General features: G+C 37.3%; 1 protein-coding gene across 5 annotated transcripts in view; it reads left to right on the top strand.

The window, feature by feature from the left end:
• The window catches only part of PDLIM5 (PDZ and LIM domain 5), a 223,650-nt gene that overhangs the window by 709 nt on the left and 202,459 nt on the right, over nt 1–20,482 (top strand). For all 5 annotated transcript variants that reach the window (XM_027837431.1, XM_027837429.1, XM_027837430.1 and 2 more), the window contains exon 2: nt 3,409–3,546. In XM_027837431.1, the coding sequence (XP_027693232.1) occupies nt 3,451–3,546 (96 nt within the window). In that variant the 5' untranslated portion in view covers nt 3,409–3,450. The remainder of the gene's footprint in view (nt 1–3,408; nt 3,547–20,482) is intronic.

Raw genomic sequence — 20,482 nt, 5'->3', positions numbered from 1 at the left:
AAAGAACCTCCGGGCAAAGCCCCAGAAGCCACCCCCGCGCGGCTCCGCCAGCCGGTCAGTCTGTCAGCCCGCCCGCAGGGATTGACTCCTGGGCACTCTCTTCATTTAAACTTTTTGCTGGTTACTTTAATTGGTATTCCTCTTGGGGGGGGGGGGGTGAAGTTGTTTATTTCCTTTCCTTTGAAACACACATGCACATAAATCTCCTGTCTCCAAGAATTGCTTTTCTTTTGCAAAAGCTAAATATTTACAGTTGTGTAACTTGTTTGTGGCTCATTCCAGTTGAACCAGCAATAAATTAAAGCCCCATTAATTAATTTTTAAAATGCAAGCCAATACGTAAGCTTCTCGAGGTCAGAGGCGTTCAGTTTTGTGTCTATTCCCAGGACCTGACACACTACCTAGCATTTAATAAATGCTTTTTGCACTAGCCAGAGCTACAAATACTTTTTTTTTTTAAGTATTAGGTATTTCTTTTTAAGACTATGTCTTTGACAACAAGTGGGAAAAAAAAAAAAGGGAAAAGACCGGGAAGAAATAAGTGCTCAGGAAACAAAGTCATAGCTAAGCTGGGTTGGGCAGGTTTAGGGTGTGATCGCTCGATCTGATCCTCGGGTTCAGGCTTCCTGACTGTCAAGGCGTCTGAAACCAGCCTGCTCAGAGAGAGCCAGCTCCTGAGCCTTATTTGGCCAACAGGGCGAAGCGGGATCCTGCCTTATGGAAAGCTGCCTGGCAGACCTCTTTCATCCTGTGCCTGTTGCTTTTAGCCCTTGAGCTGTAACCTCCCGTGTTCTTAACTCTCAACCTGTCCTAGGAGATGTTTTGGTAGAGCAGAGCGTTTTTCTATTTAGGTTGTTGCTTATTTTCATTACCTTCTGGTTTTCAGTAGGAGGCTTTTTTTTTTTCCTTCTTAAAAGACAGCTGGAATTCTGGAAGTGTGGGGGATAGATACTAAGCTTCCTGTGTATGTATTGTTCCTTACCGGCTGCAAACACTTTGCAGATTGTTTTGACTTCCCAAAGAAGGGAACCCAGATACCTACAAAAATCCAACATTTTTTACATTTTTAAATTTAATTTCCTGTCTGCTTGCTATGTTAAGTTTGGGGGGAGCTGTCATATAATGGTTTTCATAATACCCTGAGAAATGCCGATAATAATAATGACGTATATATTTTAAGGTGAGCTAAAATATGGAGGTAAATACAGAAAATGAAAGTACAAGGCATGTCTTCTTTGACATTGCTGGTACAAAATGTTAAAAAATGAAGGAAGAAAAAAAGGGAAACCTCAAATTAATTAATTGTGCACATTTATGTTCACATTACATGAGTTTTCATGCAAAGAATATTAGAGGTCAGAGGAAACTGAACTAATTGCATCTATTTGTACCTATAAAATACAGGGTCAGTTTTTTAAGTGGTGGAGAAAGGTGTCAGTATGTGATTTCTGAACTGGCACTGTCACCTTTTCTTAACAATCACTGCAAAGAATTTCTTCTTTAGAAAGGGGAAAACACAAAGTTGTATGTCACTGCTTACTGCTTTTTGCACTTGGGTAATATTCTCATATGTGCATGGTAATTCTCCCAGTTATACAGGGAGGCTGCTCTTTAACCATTTAGCCATAATTCTGTATTACTTACCTGGGGAAAAAAAAGTAATCTAGGATCCTGTAATCTGTAACCTCGTTTCATCTACTCAACTTTGATCCATGGCTGGGCATCTTCCAAGATTTCCTTGTATTTTCTGCTCGTTTTTCCTTTATGGAAAACAGAAACCAGTTTGAGGTAGGCAGGCAGTTTTGGGTTTTAGGATACTCAGTGGTTCATATATGTAACTGTGATTATGAATGTGATATCATGGGTACAGAAATTTAGATCTCTAGAGGTCCTGGAAAAATATTTTAGAATTGGGTGTCAGAAATGTTGTAAATGCTTAAATTGGCCGGTAATCTTATCACTACAAGGGAAGTGACTATATATATATATATATATATATATATATATATATATATATGTATATTTATCCCTCTCATTTTTAAAAGTCTCAAAATTTTAAAAAGTCTCAAATTTAAAAAAAACAATGTGGCTTAATCCTTTCGCCTACTCCCAAATAATCATATAAATGTTCAGATTTTGTTTTTGTAGAATAAAATGCAGAATTGAGCTAATAGTGGTTAAAACAGGGACACACTTGAAAGCATATTATCTTCTAGGTTATGATTCTCCCATAATTTTCTCTATTGAGCATCTGGAATCTTACCTACAATGTTTTATAGTAATCATAAGATCATGGAACTGGCAAGGTCTTCAAGGTCATCAAGTCTGACCCCTCATCTTACTTTTTGTTGGAGGGGAGTGGCAAGGCAATCTGGGTGAAATGAATTGCTCAGGGTCACACAGCTAGTGTCAAGTGTCTGAGGTCAGATTTGAACTCAAGTCTTCCTGACTCCAAAGCCAGAGCTCTATGCACTATGCCACCTAGCTGCCCCCTCCCCCCACATTTTACAAATGAGGAAACTGAGACCTAAAGAAGTTAAGTGACTTGTCCACTTTATACACAGGGTAATAAATAGCAGAGCTTGTATTTGAAGCTACTCCTCTAGCCTTTTGGCAAATGGATTACTCTCTTAACCTTTCCAAGGGCTTGCACTCCCTCTCACTTTCTCTCTTCCCCCTCCCCTCCAAGAACCTGACCAAAATGCCACTGTAGCACAGCATTGCCTATTTGAGGGGAAAATTGATGTAGATTTTGACAGTCAGCAAAATTGTGAAAACAATAGATTGATCATATAGTGTGTTAATTGGATTTTTTTTTAATAGAAAGTACTTCGAAAGAGTTTAATATTTGAAAAGCAGGGTACTGAATCCTTCGGATTTACAGGCTGTAGCACCCCTTACATGTGTTACAGGGGAACTTAGAATTTGACTGATGTCTAACTGAAGGCCTCTTGCCAACTGTAGTCAAAAGAATGAGGTGGGTGTGTGTTAAGAGATCATCTGAAATTAGGTCTGAAATAGAATCTTGCTCTTTTTGTATATGCATTAAAAGAAGACTGCAAAACACTTTCAGTTACAATTTTATAAGAGGAGCCACATGGAATAAAATTGGATTGCAGCAAGTTGTAAAAATGTTCATGTCTAGAAATATATTCTGGAGTGGAATTTTCATATTATGGAAACTGGCAGACCTGTAGTAATTACATATAAACTCTTGGATTCCGCTTCTTAGATGGAAACTTATGAGAGTTTAATATAGCTCCCATTTCACACACACACACACACACACACACACACACACACACACACACTCCTGAACATTATGATGTTGTTTTTAAATAGACTCCTTAAAGATGACTTAGGTTTTTCAATAAGCTGTTTAATTAGTTCTTTAATTATCCTTCACAGGTGCTTTTATTACCTGAAAGTAGACTTTGAACCGCAAGAACCATGAGCAACTACAGCATATCCTTGGTTGGCCCAGCTCCTTGGGGCTTTCGACTTCAAGGCGGCAAGGACTTCAACATGCCTTTGACCATCTCTAGTGTAAGCATATTTTTACAGCTTTTAAACAGATGGTAATTGCATCATATGGTACTTAATTGGTAGAGAGAAGTCTCTCTGTAAATGAAACCATTTATTGAACATACCCACCATTCGTACTGTAGGTTTAGCAAGTTATCAGCTATCCAGAAAGAAGGATGAGGATAAGAAGTACACAGATCTTACCAAGCCATCATTTTTAGTAGTCAATTTCAATTTTTGTCCCTACAGATCTTACCTGAGGCGAAAGTGCTTCTTTACACAAAGGGAAAGATACTGGGCTGAAAACTGAGTTTTGCCCCCAACTTTGTCATTAATTAGTTGTATGACTTTAATGAGTTAGTCTCTGTCCCTCAGTTTTCTCATCTGTAAAATGAGTAATTGGTTGGATGAGATGTTTTGTGAGTTCCCTTTCTGCTCTTAAAATTCCATGTTAGTCACTTGGGGAATCACAGAATTTTGGAGCTGGAAAGGGACCCTATAAAGTCTGACCCTTCTCATTTTATAGATGGGGAAACAGTAGCTCATTTCACTGTAGTGTATGTCCTCTGCTCCAGGTGGAGATGATGATAAACAGTGAAATGACCAAAACTCAAACACTCTTCTGAGAATTGACTGTTTGCTTTTTCTTATAATATAGATGGTTTTTTAATGTATTTTGGTTACATATTTTTGAAAGAACATTCCATTCTAATGTTTTAGTACATACTGTGTTTTGATCTATTGTTACTCACGCCAGATAAGTTGTGTCCTATGCTTCTATTAATTGATCTGGCAAGTTGTGCAGCTTAATTGATTTTTACAGTTTAAGAATAGGTTTATATCCTCCATTCATTCAATTTTGGGGGGATGCAATCAGAGTTAAGTGACTTTCCCAGGGTCACACAGCTAATAAGTGTCTGAGATGAGATATGAGCTCAGATCATCTTGATTAGCTGCCCCTCATTCATCCATTTTTTTTAAAGATATAAAAACCATTGTAAAAATAGAAAGAAATAGAAAGGAGAATGGATTTTCAAAGGACTTGAGTTTGAATCCCCCTCTCCCAGTTCCCACCACTAGCTGTGTGACCTTGGACAACTCACTTGACTTGTTTGAATCAGTCTCTTTCATTCATAAAATGGCGATGATATCTCCACTACTTACTTTGCCCAGTTGTTTATAAACTATTAAATGTGATGTATTACTGTTTGTTTTGGTGAAAGAGCTAAATAAATCATGTTTGTATTTTTAATCAATTCTTGTCCCTTTTCCCTCGTTCATAAAGTGTTCCCAGGGAGATCAATTTGGATGTCACCTTTTCAGTTTAAATCCCTTTCAAAGTCTGATGCAATTGTGGTTAAAAAGTATCCATGTGAAAATTATTTGTTAATGATTTATGCTTGTTTTTAGTGTAGTAGCTTTTCTGCTATTGAATAGTTTTGATGAATAAAGTAAGGATACTTGAAGATGATGTCTTGTTTTTGGAAGTATTACTCTGTATTAAACACTGCACACAGTTGTTTTCATTTGTTGCTGTGATTAAGGAACTTCCTTGTTTGTGGACACTCCACTTAAGTTGGTTTCATCAATAAAACAAGCTGATTGGGTTTTGTTTTGATCTGTTAATAAGAGGAAATGTCTGTATAACATGTTGGTAGCTTGTTTTCTTGTTTGTTTTATTTTCAATGTTTTTCAGCCTCTTCGGCTGATAATTTTAAAAGTCCCTTATTGTGATCCTGATAAAACAGAACATTGTGTGCATATGTGGGTTCCCCACCCCTCTTCTCTCCTGGCAAATTAGAAATGGCTTTCCTTTTGTGGCCAGAGTGCTAATTAAAGGTTTTCGAACATGCTGATTAAAAGAGAATATGGCAACAAAGCAGCTGAGTTATTTCTGTTGTATTACAAAAGTCTCTGCAATCTCTTCTGACCCTCTCCAACATTGTGCATTGGGGCATGCAGTTCATTTTGGAATTGGGGGGAGGGGAGGGGAGAACGGAGGGAAGCAGAGAATGTGGGTTCTACTGTGCTGGGTTGTGACAGCACCTTGTAATGATTTTTAACCCTTTGTGCTTTAATTTAAATATGACCTGTGTTACTGGCCAGTAAAAATAATGTATTTATTTGTCTGATAAACAACTTTATGAATGTGTCACAAAATTGGTATGTTATGTTGCATCACTCTTATACCGTGTTACCTTATAGTGTTTGTGATGCATCAAGCTGTTAAATATTTAGTATCAGTTGTGCTAGATTAGTATGAAAAATTTCAGTGAGTACCAAATTTTCTAATTCCCAGTATCATGATATGAACTAAAATCAGAACTATCCCTTAATCCACCCAATTCAAACTCAGTTTAAATGAAAATGAACAAAAAATTTAGAGGCCTTGATACTTAGAGTCTACGTATTTGTAGGAAACACAGTAATTCTTGTTTGTTATTCCTGTTTTGTTAAATCCAAATTCACGTGGCTCTCTTTCACAAAAAAAAGGCTGTATGCTTGTCAGTCAAATCCTGATACGTGAGACTTCACAAACTTTTTTGTTGCACTAGAATTTTATTGCAGCAGATAAATGTTCTATTTTTTAGGGTTTGTAAACATTTTTCTTTTATAGAGATTTGGTTGTAGCAATACCTGCATCTTAAACTATGTCTGTTGTAAAATATTGACATTCGATATGACTTTGGACATTTTCCCCCAGTATATAACTTTTATATGTCATTTCTTGAATTCATTCTTAAGGTAAGAATGGGAAACTCTGCAGACTTTTTCTAATGAGCCCTCAGATTACTATAACAGCACGATCAAATGTTATTGTCTCCAATTTCCCATCCTTCAAACGACTGCTTGGCCGCAGGAACTTGAGGTCTGTCTTTTTATGACCCCACAGTCTTGGAATTGCCCTAAAGCCATGGAATGTGGAGATGGGTTTCATTGTAGTCGAGTAAGGTTTATGGTCTTTGCCAACATATTTTATAAGGAGAACTAGAAGACTAGTTGCAAAATCCAAAGCCACATTTTGGGGATAATTTGATATTCCACATGATGAAATTACCATAAGTATTACACATTTGAGTATACTTACTTGCTAAAAATGCAGTATACTAAGGTTGAAATATTGTGATTTGGGATTTTTTTATGATCCTGTTATGCTAGATACTTCTAGACTACCATTCTTTGGATTTATTAAAGGATCCTTTCCTGATTCTTGATCAGTTTAGTAAGAGGCAGATCAGGTTTTAGATTCTGAAGTCAAACTGACTGATTCTCTAGTCCATATGGAGAATGTCCTGTCATAAAATGAGGTCCTCCTTTGTAGGGTAAATAGTGCAAGAGGTGAACAGGTACCTTTTATGCCAAGTTTTTCCCTTCTCTCTTTTCTTTGCCAACCAACAATACACAGTTACTCTCAGTGTATTTCTTAGGGCCATATAGCTGTGTGTTGATTCGTTATAAAGTGAGCATATTACTATGGACTCATTCATTCAGCAAATAGTATTGAGCATCTCCTATGTACACTGCAAAATTGTGCATTTTCACTGGCTGTTACCCAGGCCTGGAATGTTCTCCCTCCTCGTCTCTGCCTTCTGCGTTGCCTGGCTTCCTTCGAGGTCCATCTAAAATCTCACTTTCTACAAAAAAGCCTTTCCTGATACCCCTTAATGTCAGTAGGGCTCTCCCTGTCTTCATTATCTCCAGTTGATCATCCATCTATCTAATTTGTACATAGTTATTTGCATGCTGTCTCTTCCATTGAAAAGTCAGCTCCTTGAAAGCAATGACTATCTTTGGTCTTTCTTTGTATTTCCAGCATATAGATTAATGCCTGGCACATAGCAGGTGCTCTATGAAACTTGTTGACTGTTGTAGCTTGTTGACTGACTTGTAGCACTGGCCTAAGAAGCTTGTTGTAGCTTGTTGACTGACATATAGCACAGTGCTGATACAAGAAAGTATAAGATATGTGCTCTGACCTCTAGAAACTTACAGACTAGATGGTTGTGAAGTTTTGTAGACTGTTCAGCCTTCCTCGTTTCTACCCCACATTTGCACGTCTGCTCACTCTATTCCTTATGCTTGGAATGCCCTCCCTTAACCTGTTGAATTTCTACTTATCTTTTAAGCTCAATGCAAGAACTGGGATTTATATAGTGCTTTAAGGTTTATGAAATGCTCCGTTCACATTTTCATTTGATCCTTACAACAGTCCTCTGGTGAAGTGGTGTTATCCCCATTTTATAGATGAGGAAATTGAGTCTGAGAGAGGTTAAGTGACTTGGTATGTGGTCATATGGCCAGAAAGAAGTGGAGTCAGGATTAAATACTGAGTATATCCTCACTCCTAGTCATGGCATGTGCTATGTACTATGATAAGTGTTGGTGGTACAGAAAAGAGGCAAAAGATAGTCTTACCCTTAAGGAGCTCAGCATCCAGTGGGGGAGGCAACAAATATGTTCAGACAAGCAATATACAGGATAAATAGGAAGTAATAACCAGAGGGAAGGCACTACAATTTAGAGGGTTGGGAAAGTAGGAGGTGCCATCCACGCATTTCTCCTGTTTCTGCTGTCTGGGGCCAAGATGGTAGATCAATGCTTTTTTTATCCATTCATTCCACATGAAAGCTCTTTAAATGCTTGAAGATTATGAAAGTTTGTCTTCTCCAGGATAAATATCCCTCTTTCCTTCATCAGATCTCCCTATGGTCCTTCACCCTGGTTGCCCTCGTCTGGACATTCTTCTCCTTATCAACATCCTTCCTAAAATGGAGTGCCCAGAATTGACCACAGTATTCATGAGGTGGTCTACACAGAGCAGAGCTGTCATCTCCCCGAGGTCTGGGCACTGTCTCCATTAATGCAATTTAAGATCTCATTCCCTTTCTTGGCTGCCAGTTCACATTGTTAACTCATAGTGAGCTTGCAGTTTGTTATCCCCTGGCTTTTTAACAGATGAACTAGTGTAGCCACAACTTCATCTCATACTTGTGGATTTCATTGTTTGGACTTAAGTATAAGACCTCACCTGTGTCCTTATTAAATTTCATTTTATTAAATTTGGCCTCTTAATCCATTTGCAAAATTGATAAGGGTTCCTTTGATGCCTATTACAGGGCCAAGCACGGGTGCCTCCTCATCATTTCACTGAAGACTTCCTTTCAAGTTGACAGGGAAACCTTAATGATTATGCTTTGTGACTCATTATTCAGTTAGTTCCGAAGCTGCCTCCTTGTGCTGTCCCATAATCTAAATCTTATCTTTTCTAGAATGGCATGAAAGATTTTCTCCAACAATTTGCTAACCTCTAGGTAAATTAGAGCTCCCTTATCTTTAAGGATGTTCTAAAAATTAGGAAATAAAAATTTTGCAAAATATTTTATGCATTGATAAAAATGCAGTTGGGAATTTTCTATTTTCTTCCTTTCCCAAATATTCTATTTTCTAGAAAATGTTATGCTACTCTGATTCAAGAGATCTGTGGTTTCATCCATGTCGATCCTTATTCCAACAACATGGACCTAAAGTCCTCCACGTCTTAGGAAATAGTTACATGAATTGTTCTGGCTGAAAAATTCATTTAGCGGCTAACCTTTCAGAAATGAGCCTATATGTGTTTAGTAAGGCTGGTTCCTGGAAAATAGTGTCTTACTTGTTCTTACTGGAAATCTTTCTAGTTAGGTCCACCTGTCATAATTTAGCATGATGATATATTTCACTACTTCAAGAGTTTGCTTTGACACGTTTGGATAAGTTTTGGTTGCATACGCAGTGGATGATTGTAATTCCTTTTTCTCTGACCAACTGAAGATATTTGGAGATTGGTAACTTTGTTGTGTAACCTTTTTGAGATATACATATATACATACAATATCTTGATGGATCGAGCGCTGGACAGATTTAATTGCCCATTCTTCAACAGACTTTTAGTGAGATGTTTCCTCTCTTGAGATCCATTTTTGCATTGTCAAATGAGTAGAATGATACGTGCTTTTTCCTGCTTTCCATATCTTTACTGGGATACTGTTTCTGGTTATCCCATGGAACAGGGATTTGGTTTACTGAAATCTATAACTTATATGTTTATGAGGAAGAATATAGAAATTGTCCCTTTTGTATCCAGATAGAGTATAAGCTCCTTGAAGGTATAAAATAGAAGGGATAAAATGAGATATTTGTAAAGCACTTGCAGACTTTAAAGCACTATATAAACTTAGCAGGTAGGTGGCACAATACATAGTGTTGGATTTGGAATCAAGAAGGCCTGAGTTCAAATCCAGCCTGAGACAATTAAGCCAGATTTGTGACCCAGGGGCAAGGCACTTACCTGTTATATGCCTCAGTTTCCTCTTCTGTAAAATGGGGATAATAATAGCATTTGCTTCCCAGAATTATTGTGAGGATAAAATGAGATATCTGTAAAGCCCTTTGTAAATCTGAAGGTGCAATGTAAATGCTAGTGATGATGATGATGATGATGATGATGATGATGATGATGATGATGATGACTGTTTAGCATTTGTTTTTGTATCTTGGCACCCAACCCAGCATATGGCATATAGTAGAGCCCTCTCTACTCTGACCCTAACACTTGCTTCCTTCTCTGTAATGGTGGGGGACCATTCTTATGGAGCAGACCATCTTGATGTACCCTAAGATCTCCTGGGCTTTTCCATCTCTCCTGCAGTTGAATTCTCCTACATGTGTTAACTTCCCCAATTAGAATGTGGGCTCTTTGAGAGCGGAACCCCTCTTCTTTTTCTGTTTGTTTTCCCAATAATGCTTGACAGTGAGTGTTTACTAAAGCCTTTTGATCAATCTATGAATGAAATGGATGTGCTGCAGCAATGTGGCTCTGTTTAGACATTGATTCAGGATCCAGCCATCCAAGAGGGCTGAGGTTTGTGGCCATAGCCGACCATAATTCTTTTGGCAGAACCTACGCTAAGGAAAATCGTGGCTAAAATTTGTTTTTAGTTTCCATTACCTATTTTCTTAAGCACTCTTTGTCCCTCTCCCCCCCAGCCCCCCTGTTCTTGGTATTACTGTGCTGACCTAGATCTCTTTGGTCTGCATGACTTCTTAACCTTTTCTGTGTCATGGACCCCTCTGGCAGTCTGGTGAAGCCTATAGACCCTTTCTCCCAATAGTCTTTTTAAATGCATAAAATGAAAATACACAGGATTACAACATAAACCAATTATATTGATGTACATTCATCAAAATATATATTTATTTAAAGGCCATGGACCCCAGGTTAAGAATCTCAGTTAAAAGAAAGCTGTCTGAAACCTTGTTTACGCTATTGACAGGGATTTTTTTGTGAATACATATTAGAAGTAGACTCTCGGGAAAATAATGCTTGGCACGGTAGAAAAAATAGTTCATGTAATTTCAAGTTTCAACACAACAGGTTGTTGGGAGAGAGCTGGGATAGGCTGCCAACGCTCCTTAAATTAAAACACATTGCCCCATCTCATACTTGTTCTAGAACTGCTGATGGACCATTCCAGGCAGAACCCCAGATTTGCTCCAGGGGGTGGAATTTAGAGAACCCTGCAGCATCAGCCGTGGGCTTTCTCCCTTTCTCCTACACCTACACCTACAGCCTTGCCTGGCCTCACCAAGTCCCCTGGGAGTGGTGATTCCTTCTGCCTCCTGCTTCCTGCTCTTTTCAGTAGAAGCTAACCCTTCAGTCCCCTCACTGTGTTCTTGGTAGCTCCTCTCTGTCTCTGTCTCTGTCTGTTTCTGTCTCTCTCTCTCTCTCTCTCTTCCCCTCCTCCCCCACACTCAAAAGCCAGACCAATTCTTAAACAGCCTAGAAATGTTAAAATTCTGCAAGATGGCCTTCTTACCTTCTTCCCCACCAGCCTGTGGCTTATTCCCAGGCAAGTGGTCCTCTAACCCCACCTTGGGTACAGACATTGCTAGTTGTGACTCTGATTCCAGAACCTCTCTTTGTGCCACTTGTAAAACAGTAAACTGAGAAGTAGCATTGCTGGGGGCCAGGAAGGCTGATTAGGGCAGCAGAAGGTCAGAGGGCATGTAGCAAAAGGGCAGTTTTTCCCCCTTGTGCATTTGGGGAAGGAATGTTGTCAATGACTTGTAATGCTTGGGATTTCAAGCCAAATTTGGTTCTTGGGAATTGATAGGCCCTCTTCTCTTCCTCTTACTTGGAATTTCCTGACTGGTAACTTTTAAACAATTTTGGTTGTGGAATGTTATCATCTATTAGCTGTCTGTATATCCTGAATGGTGTTTGTACCTACTTGTTAATTGTATTAAGTAAATTAAGGGAAAGTTTTGAGCAGAAATTGCGTATTGAAGCAGACTTTAAGTATTTTGCCTGTAACTTTTAGTATTCTGAGTAAATTGTTTGCACAGAAATGATAGTTTGATCTTTTCAGTTAAACAGATGTGTGTTTACTGTGTTATATTTTTATGTTATTAAAAATAATCAATTTTCTTACATTAACAGTTGCAGTGTCAGAAGTTTAATTCAGAGGGAAGAAAGGGCCTTAGAATGTCCTAGGAGACATTTTAAATTAGGAAATACTTGTTTTCCTTTATAATGAAGTGGGAAAAATTAAATAATGACATATCACAATTTCATGTTGATGTGGGAATTTTTTCAATGTTCCATCGTTTATCATTTGGCCTTTCCTGTGAGCCATAAGGATTATTCTCATTTTACAGATAGAGAAACTGAGACCCCAAATTTGTCAAATAACAGATGTTGAAAGATGTATCTTTCTATCCAAACACATATACATATATGTGTGTGCGTATATATGTATGTACACACACACGTATATACACATACATACATATATTTTATATATAACACACACACAATTCTATGAATATATTCTTAAGGTACTTGGAACATGGATTCCCTCTGCAAATAATAGTAAAAGGTTTTTTTTAAGCTTTACTTTTATAAATGGCTTGTGAGAGATTTTTCCAGTAATAGCTAGTGGCCTACAGGAAACTACCACTTTTACGACTGGACTGAATGAAGTTCAGAGTCAGATGACCTGCTGATAGGCTGATAAGAGAGGAATCATAATTCATTTGGCATTTGAAAATGAATTTCTTATATGTGTCTTCTCTGTTATAACCATTATATTCTGTCTGGGTTGGAAATTTTAAAAAATCAAGCAAAAATTGACTGTCCCCAGAATTAACTAGACATTTCCTGCGTTTTACTGGGGTTGCTCCTGTCAATATACAGCATTATTTAAGTCTTTAATTTTCGATTTCTATGATTAACTATCTACATTATCCCAGTGAAAAGATTATCAAACTACTGTTGAAATTTATGAAATTTAAGGTTCAGAGGGGTGTTAAAGAATGCTGTGAGACAGAAAATGTTAAGCAACATATCTTACTATCAAACCAAATTGGTTTGTCAGCCTCTGAGAACATCCTGGTATTAATTAGGAAAGGGTAGTGAGAATCTTAATGTTCATAATTAGTAATTTCAGCAGCATTGCATTTTTCAGAGCTTAATACTTTTTTTTGGTAAACTTCTTAAGGACTAAGTTTAAGAACTTTTATATGCACTCCCTAAAATTAAGCCTCTAGATTCTACAGACTGGAAGAGGATTTAGCAGTTTGTTTAAACAAGTTGTTGGGTTTGTTTGTCTTTCCATAATCCTTGTTTTTGCAAATGCAGTTGACTAAGTTTCTGAGTCTAAATTGGATTTCTTTGTTCTATCTCAATAAATATATATATTTTTAGAAGGATACTTATTTTAGATTAAAATGGTCCAAAAAACAAATTATGAGTAGGACTTTTAAAATGTTAGAAAGATATGATGATATGATGATAATTTAATCTTTTTTTTTTGGCAAATAGGAAAGCAAAAAGCTTATAAACTTGGAATTTCAAATATTTTTGTCATTACCATCTAATGCTATTTCCTTTCATGTTTCTTTGCCTACCCTACAAATCCACAGAAAAACAAGAATTATTTTTTCTTGCCTTGGCTGAAGGTATTTTGGTAGTATTTAGACAAAAATGAATGGATATCAAATTAAAATTTTTATATTTTACCTCTGTTTAAACTACGGGTAGAGCCTGGTGAACTTATAGAAATGCAATTCCTCTATTTTCCCCCTTTCACTCAACGTAATTGTCACTGTCTTGAAAGGACTGTTTACTGGTTTTCATGGTTTATAGTTCTTCTGTTTCATTTTTGCTATCAATGATTTCCATCTCCCTTTTAATAATGAGTGGTATTGGAGCATTTTGATATTAGTTGTTATTCTCATGTAGGCAAATTACTTCTGCCTTTTGACATTTAAAATGTTTTCTCTCTGTTTAAACTAAAAACAGAATGTGTGATATAATTACCTGTCACATTGTCTCCACTATTTTGTATGGATAGAGGTCATAATTTACTAAGCCTGTCGAACATATTTCTTCCTGTTTCTCCAGATTTTCAATGGGGGTCTGTAGTCGTAAATCTATACAGGAAGTTGTCTATTTGTTAACATGACAGAACATGATTCCATTTGCCTTTTCCACTGACACCTCTGGGACCTTGAGGAGTCAGGGGGGTCTTGTTCTACCACTAACTGGCCTAGCTATTTGTGTAATCAAAGGCGAGTTATTTCATTTTTCTGGGCCTCATTTTCTTCATATCTAAGATGTAGGGCAGGAAGGGAGTAGTGCACGCAGATGTCTGAAGCCCATCTACCTAGGAATCTATGATATTTAACTTCCCTTGTAGCTCCAAAATTATATGATTCTGAACTTATTTCTCATCTTATAAACCAATAAGTAATATCTTATCTAACGGTGTAACCCAAAAGCTCCATTTTTCTTCTTCCTCCTCCCCCTGTTTAGAAGTATATACTCTGGAAAATCCTTTCAATTAAAGGGGTATTTGTTTTTGTTTTTTACTGTGAATAGTACTTCCATCCTATCCTTGTGTTTCTTAGGTCAAACAGGGAAGTTGGAGGCAGTAGCATTGGTAGGGAAGGATTCATTGTAGGGATCCAGAAGGAAGGATAATTGCCAACACCTCAAGCCAGAAGTGTTTCTCCATCTTCCCTCCCCCCCATAATATGAGGCCTTACATACATTTTTTTTCTTCCTCCAGGTTTGTACATGATCTTTTGCATGTGTGTGTGCATGCACATATGTGAGCACATGTTTCACAGGGGCATTGGGATGTGACCACCCCTGCATAGAATTATTCCTGGCAGCTCTGTATGTTCTGATTACATCCCCTTTGGCCTAAATTCAGTGACCTTTTGACAGTGTACAGCTACTTAACAGAATTAGAAGAAGTTGTTTGCAGTATTCCCCAGTCCTAGGGCCAGTTAAAGACTCGAAGGTCACTATAAATTAGTGGAGGCATGTCCTTAAGGCCAGGGAATGATTGAAGATGCACTCAGTAACCTTGCTCAGCATTTTTGGTTTGTGTATTTAAGCATTCTTCAGGCATTAAAAGTGGTCCATATTATCTCAGAGAAACTTCCTTTTTTGGAATTGGACTGTTTTTGACGTCTCTAGCTAGAGATAAAAGACTCGGAAAACAGTACTTATGTTTACCATATCCTTTTTTCCATTTTAAGGTGTGTGTAATTTTCAACAAAACAGAATTAAGAAAAAAATAAATTGATAAACTGAACGAAATTTGGGCTGTTAGCGCACGTTTAAGACACCTTAATTAATGGCTCTTGTGTTGTTTACAGTATTAACTTTTATAAAGCTATCTCTTGGGCATTTTAAGATATTCATTACTCCGACCTCTGTCTTATAAATTTATTTCTTTGATTAATGAACATTTGAAGTGATATTTGATTTGGGGGCTAATTTCCTTTTATGACGAAATTTTGGTAGCAATTCAGGTATGTAGGGAGGCAGATTAACTTGTCAAGATTGAAGGGTCCCATTTAGTGCAATATGGTTATAAGTTAATATCAGAGCAGTGTCAGATTATAGGAGAATATGTATCCTTATCATAGGCAGGATGACATTTTAGAATGTCAGAATATCTGTTGAAATTTCTTGAGGTGGTATTTTAGAGATAAAGCTTTAAATTGTCTATACTATTCTACAAATTTTAAATAGGCTGTTTCTTAACATTTTTATCCTCTTTCATGTCCCGATATTGGCTAGTTATTATATTATTATTAATGATGGTGATGACGAATGAAAGCCGCCATATGTATTACATTTAAGGTTTTACCCATTTGAGCTTCACAACAGCCCTCTAAATTAGGTACTATTATCCCCATTTTACAGATGAAGAAACTTAGGTTGCAAGAAGTTAAGTGACTTTTAAATGGTCACCCAGCTAGTAAGCATCTGAGGCAAAATTTGAACTCAAGTCTTACTGATTCTAAGTCCATCACTATATACAGCACCACCTGGGAAAAAGGCACTAGACTTGAAGTCAGAGGACTTGCGTTGGGTCCTGGCTCTGCTACTTTTGGGGTCACTTAGGTTATCTGGATCTTCATTTTGACGTTAAATTAGATAACCTCTAATATTTCTTCCAGCTTTGTATGTATGATCTAATAATTATTGTCAAGAGAATCTTAGCTGAGATATCTAAGATATTCTTTTGTAGTAGTTACAGAATCACAAAATTTTATTTTATTTTGAATATTTACTTTTCCCCAATTACATGTACATCCACACAAGTGAAAACTAGTATGTTTCAATCTGCATTCAGACTCCTTCAGTTCTTTCTCTGGAGGTAGATAGTACTTTTCATCATGAATCCTTTGGAACTGTCTTGCATCATTGTATTGCTGAGAATAGCTAAGTCATTCACAGTTGATCATCATACAGTACTGCTGTTACTGTGTACAATATTCTCCTGGTTCTGCTCATTTCACTTTATAAGAATCACAAAATTTTAGGGTTGGAAGGAAGCAAGTGCCTAGTCCAGCCCCTTTCTGAAAGGAATGTAACATTCCCCCTATAACACACCCAGCGAGAGGCCATTCATCTACTGTTTGAAGAACCTATCCCTTCTTCCTTTGGACAGCTCTGATTGTTAGGAAGTGTTTCCCCTTTGACCTTTGGCAACTTCACCTGATTGTTCATCATTCAGAGCTTAATGAAGACTGTGTTTCTGTATATTTTTAAAGTAATAAATTTAAGAAATTTTATTTGAATTCCTTAAAATGAAGCATTTAGATTCTGTAAACACTGGAAGATGATTCAGAAATGAAAATTGCCCAGATCTATTAGAACCAGAAGGCAAAGTAAAGATAGAATCCCCCAATCACTTCTTGGAAAGAAACTCCAAAAGGAAAAGTCCTAGGAATATTGTAAGTCAAAATCCATACCTCCCATGCCAAATTAAAAATCCTGTAGGCTTCCAGAAAGAATCATTTCAATAACTAAGGAGCTAAGTCGAATTATACAAGACCTGGTAGCTTCTACTAAAACAAGAGGAGATGTTGGAATAGAACATCCTAAAAGGCAAATGAGATTGGCTTACAACCAAAATGACTCACTCGGGAAAGCTAAATATAGTCTCATAGGGAAGATTTTTTTAAATGGACCTTTAATGAAACAGAAAAATTTCAAGTATTTGTGTTAAAAATATCAGAGCTGAATTGGCACTTTTAATGCAAATATAAGAATCCAGAGAAACTTAGAATAATAATATTGGTGCAGTTGTAAAGAAATGTATGATGTTGTAGTGCTAACCTCCTGATATGGAAAGAAGAAACAAGTATCCCCTTCAGGACCTTAATGTCTTCAAAGTGTATTGGAAATGTGTCATCATCATGTCTAACATTTAATTAATACTAATTACTTTGATAAATATTGACATGAAATTCCTTTATACTTCTTGGGGAATAGATTAGTTGAAATGGAATTTAGATGTTTTTAATAATTAGTGAAGTGATTCACTTTCACACCCAACCTCTCCACTCTAGCATTAAAACCAGTCTTATACCCTGAGAGAGAACCCATTTTACATCTTAGATTTCTTGAACATCTTAGGAAACATAGTACACAGTGTGTAACATTTAGTTTCCCTAGTTTCTCTGCAAGGGATATTACCCATCTGAGATCAGAGACTATTCAGCTAAGCTGAGTTCAAATTCCACTATATGTGTCATCTTGTTTCAGAGAAGAGAAAAAATAGGCTTCTGTTAATTGCTTGTCATTTAATCTTGCAGTTTGCAGTGTGGTAGTTAGTGTTTGGAATTAAGTGAGATTTGAGATAGCTTCTCTGTTGGATGAAGTTTGTTTTGGAATTGAACACTTAGAAGCTAGGAAGGTTTAATTTGAGGGAAAGCTAGATATCTTACTCTCTACAGAATAGAGAGTTAGGAAGAGACTGAGACAATGAAAAAGACACGGGCATATTCATAGGTATTAAAGAAGCAGTCCGTGGATAAGGAGAGTTTGAAGATAAGTAAGAGAGTGGGTATAATACAGGGGACAATCTGCTGTAGAAGATGGGACAAAATTGGATCACTGTTGTATGTAGAGGGATTCCACTTGGTAAGGAGAAATGCTCCTTCTTCATCTGAGACAGGATTCTGAAGGAAATGGTGGCAGAAGGCATCTATTTGAGATAAGGAAGAGGGAAGGAGCGGGAGCTCTCAGAGAATGGCCTCAGCTTTCTTTCAGGAAAATTTGAAGCAGTGTTCTCAGCTGAGGGGATAAAGAGACAGGGGGAGTCATGAGAAGTTTGAGGAGGGATGAAAAGGTTTGACAGAGCTGCTATGGAGTGGAATAGTGAGCTAATTTGGAAGATGTAAAGAAGATTAGCTAGCACTAGTGAGGGCCCAGTTGATGTTATGTACCATAAATTTGTATTTACAAATGGTTGGAGAATCTTGAAGTTTTAGAGCTAGAAGTGGACCTTAGATCATCTAGGGATCTTCTTTTATTCAATAAATATTTATTTTTTATTTTTTATTTTTTTAGGTAATTGGGGTTAAGTGACTTGGCAAGGGTCACACAGCTAGTAAGTGTCAAGTGTTTGGTCTGAGGCTGGATTTGAACTCAGGTCCTCCTGACTTCAGGGCCAGCGCTCTATCTACTGCGCCTCCTAGCTGCCCCTCAATAAATATTTATTAAGTGCCTACTATTTGCTAGGTGCTATTCTAGGCACTAAAAATAAGAGACAAAAGCAAAACCATACTCTGTTTAAGGAGCTTACTTTCTACTGGGGGATGACTTTTAAACATTTATTCATAAATTATCTGTGCACATATTTTTGTTTAAGGTACCATGTGATATTGAGAAATATGTGTATTCTTTAATATCCCCATTCAGAAGGTACAATAATAGATAACCTTTATATAATGCTTACTATGTGCCAAGTACTGTGCCAAATGCTTTATCATTATCTTATTTGATCCTGACAGTAACCCTATGAGGCAAGTGCTATTATTATCCCATTTTCCAGATGAGGAATCTGAGGCAGACCAAAGTTAAGTGACTTGTTCAGGGTCACATAGCTAGCTAATAAGTGTCTGAGGCTGCATATGAACTCAGGTCTTCCTGACTCCAGGCCCAGTACTCTATGTACTATGCCACCTAGCTGCCTCAATTTCAATTCTTAACACTGTCTACAATTCTGTATTTTCCTTTTTATTTTTTTTTTTGTTAAATTTATCTAGCTCTTACCAATATATTATGTCCTTTTACATTCATTTAACAATTTTTTTCCTTTTATCTTTTTATTTTATTTTTTTATTTTTTAGGCAATTGGGGTTAAGTGACTTGCCCAGGGTCACACAGATAGTTAAGTGTCAAGTGTTTGGTCTGAGACTGGATTTGAACTCAGTTCCTCCTGACTTCAGGGCCAGTGCTCTATCCACAGTGCCACCTAGCTGCCCCACTTTTCCTTTTATCTTTAAGAATCTTATGAAGTCTCATTAATCTTCTTAGTTTATCCATTTGGAAGCTGGGTTCGTTGCCCGCCTTTTTCCTCTTGAACTTTCTGTTGTTTAAACTTCTTATATTCTCAATAGTTTGTCTCTGACGTTCCTATTCCCTCTTTTCTCCTCTACCCTTTGTCTTCTCCACCACTGTGATTTTTCTATGGGAGAGACCCCTGAGGCTCATTGTACTCAGTCTTCTCAAATTGAGAGATTTGTGGACTTGCCTGGTTTCTTGCCCACAATAAACCTTGAAGGAGAAAGGGCTGAGAGCACATAACCGTAAGCCAGTTCTAAACTTCTGTATCCTTGCTTCTCCTCCCTCAGAAAAGTTATACTCCCTTTTCTTAGAAAGTTAGACATAATAGGTGTTTTCTATATCTTGTAGATGTGAGGGTTCAAATACTAAGCAGATGCTACTTTGGTCAGGTGGTGAAACATAGGTCTTTGAAGTTGGTTGGACTAGACAACCTCTAAGTTCCCTTCCAGCTAGAAATCTGTGATACTGTGAACCCTGAAATCACCATTTTTACTCTGCATTGAATGTCAAGGTTAAATGTGTGTAGTGGTCCATATTTTAGCCAGTTAGCTGATGGACCCCAGGGGAATCAGTAAAGAGGAGATTTATGGAATAATAAAAGGCGTAGTAAGCCAGAGATCTGCACTCAAATGGACAGAAAGCCAATAATCTGTTCATCCATATGTGGACGGCAGGCCCAGTGGAAAGTATTACAAATGACTAGAGTTCTGCTCCTTCTTGGCTTAGGCACTAACTTGTATGATGGGTGGGCAAGTTTTATTCCTCCTGGGTCTCAGTTTTCACATTTGAAAAGTAAGAGAGTTCAACTAGATTGCACAGGTTCTTAACCTTTTTTTTTTTTTGGTGTGTCTAATGGATTCTTTGGCAGTCAGGGGTAGCCTTAAAAATGTTTTTAAGTGCAGAAAACGCAATGCATAGGATTCTAATTATATTGAAATATGGTTATCAAAATGCGTTTTTAAAAGCAATTTCCTAAATCCCAGGTTAGGAACCCTTGGACTAAATGATTTCCAAGAACCCATCAAACTTAGGGACCAG

This window comes from Vombatus ursinus, unplaced genomic scaffold, assembly GCF_900497805.2.
Source record: "Vombatus ursinus unplaced genomic scaffold, bare-nosed wombat genome assembly UNPS02014821.1, whole genome shotgun sequence".
Lineage (NCBI taxonomy): Eukaryota > Metazoa > Chordata > Mammalia > Diprotodontia > Vombatidae > Vombatus > Vombatus ursinus.
Note: the sequence above shows the minus strand (reverse complement) of the source record. Positions and strands in the feature narration are given on the sequence as shown.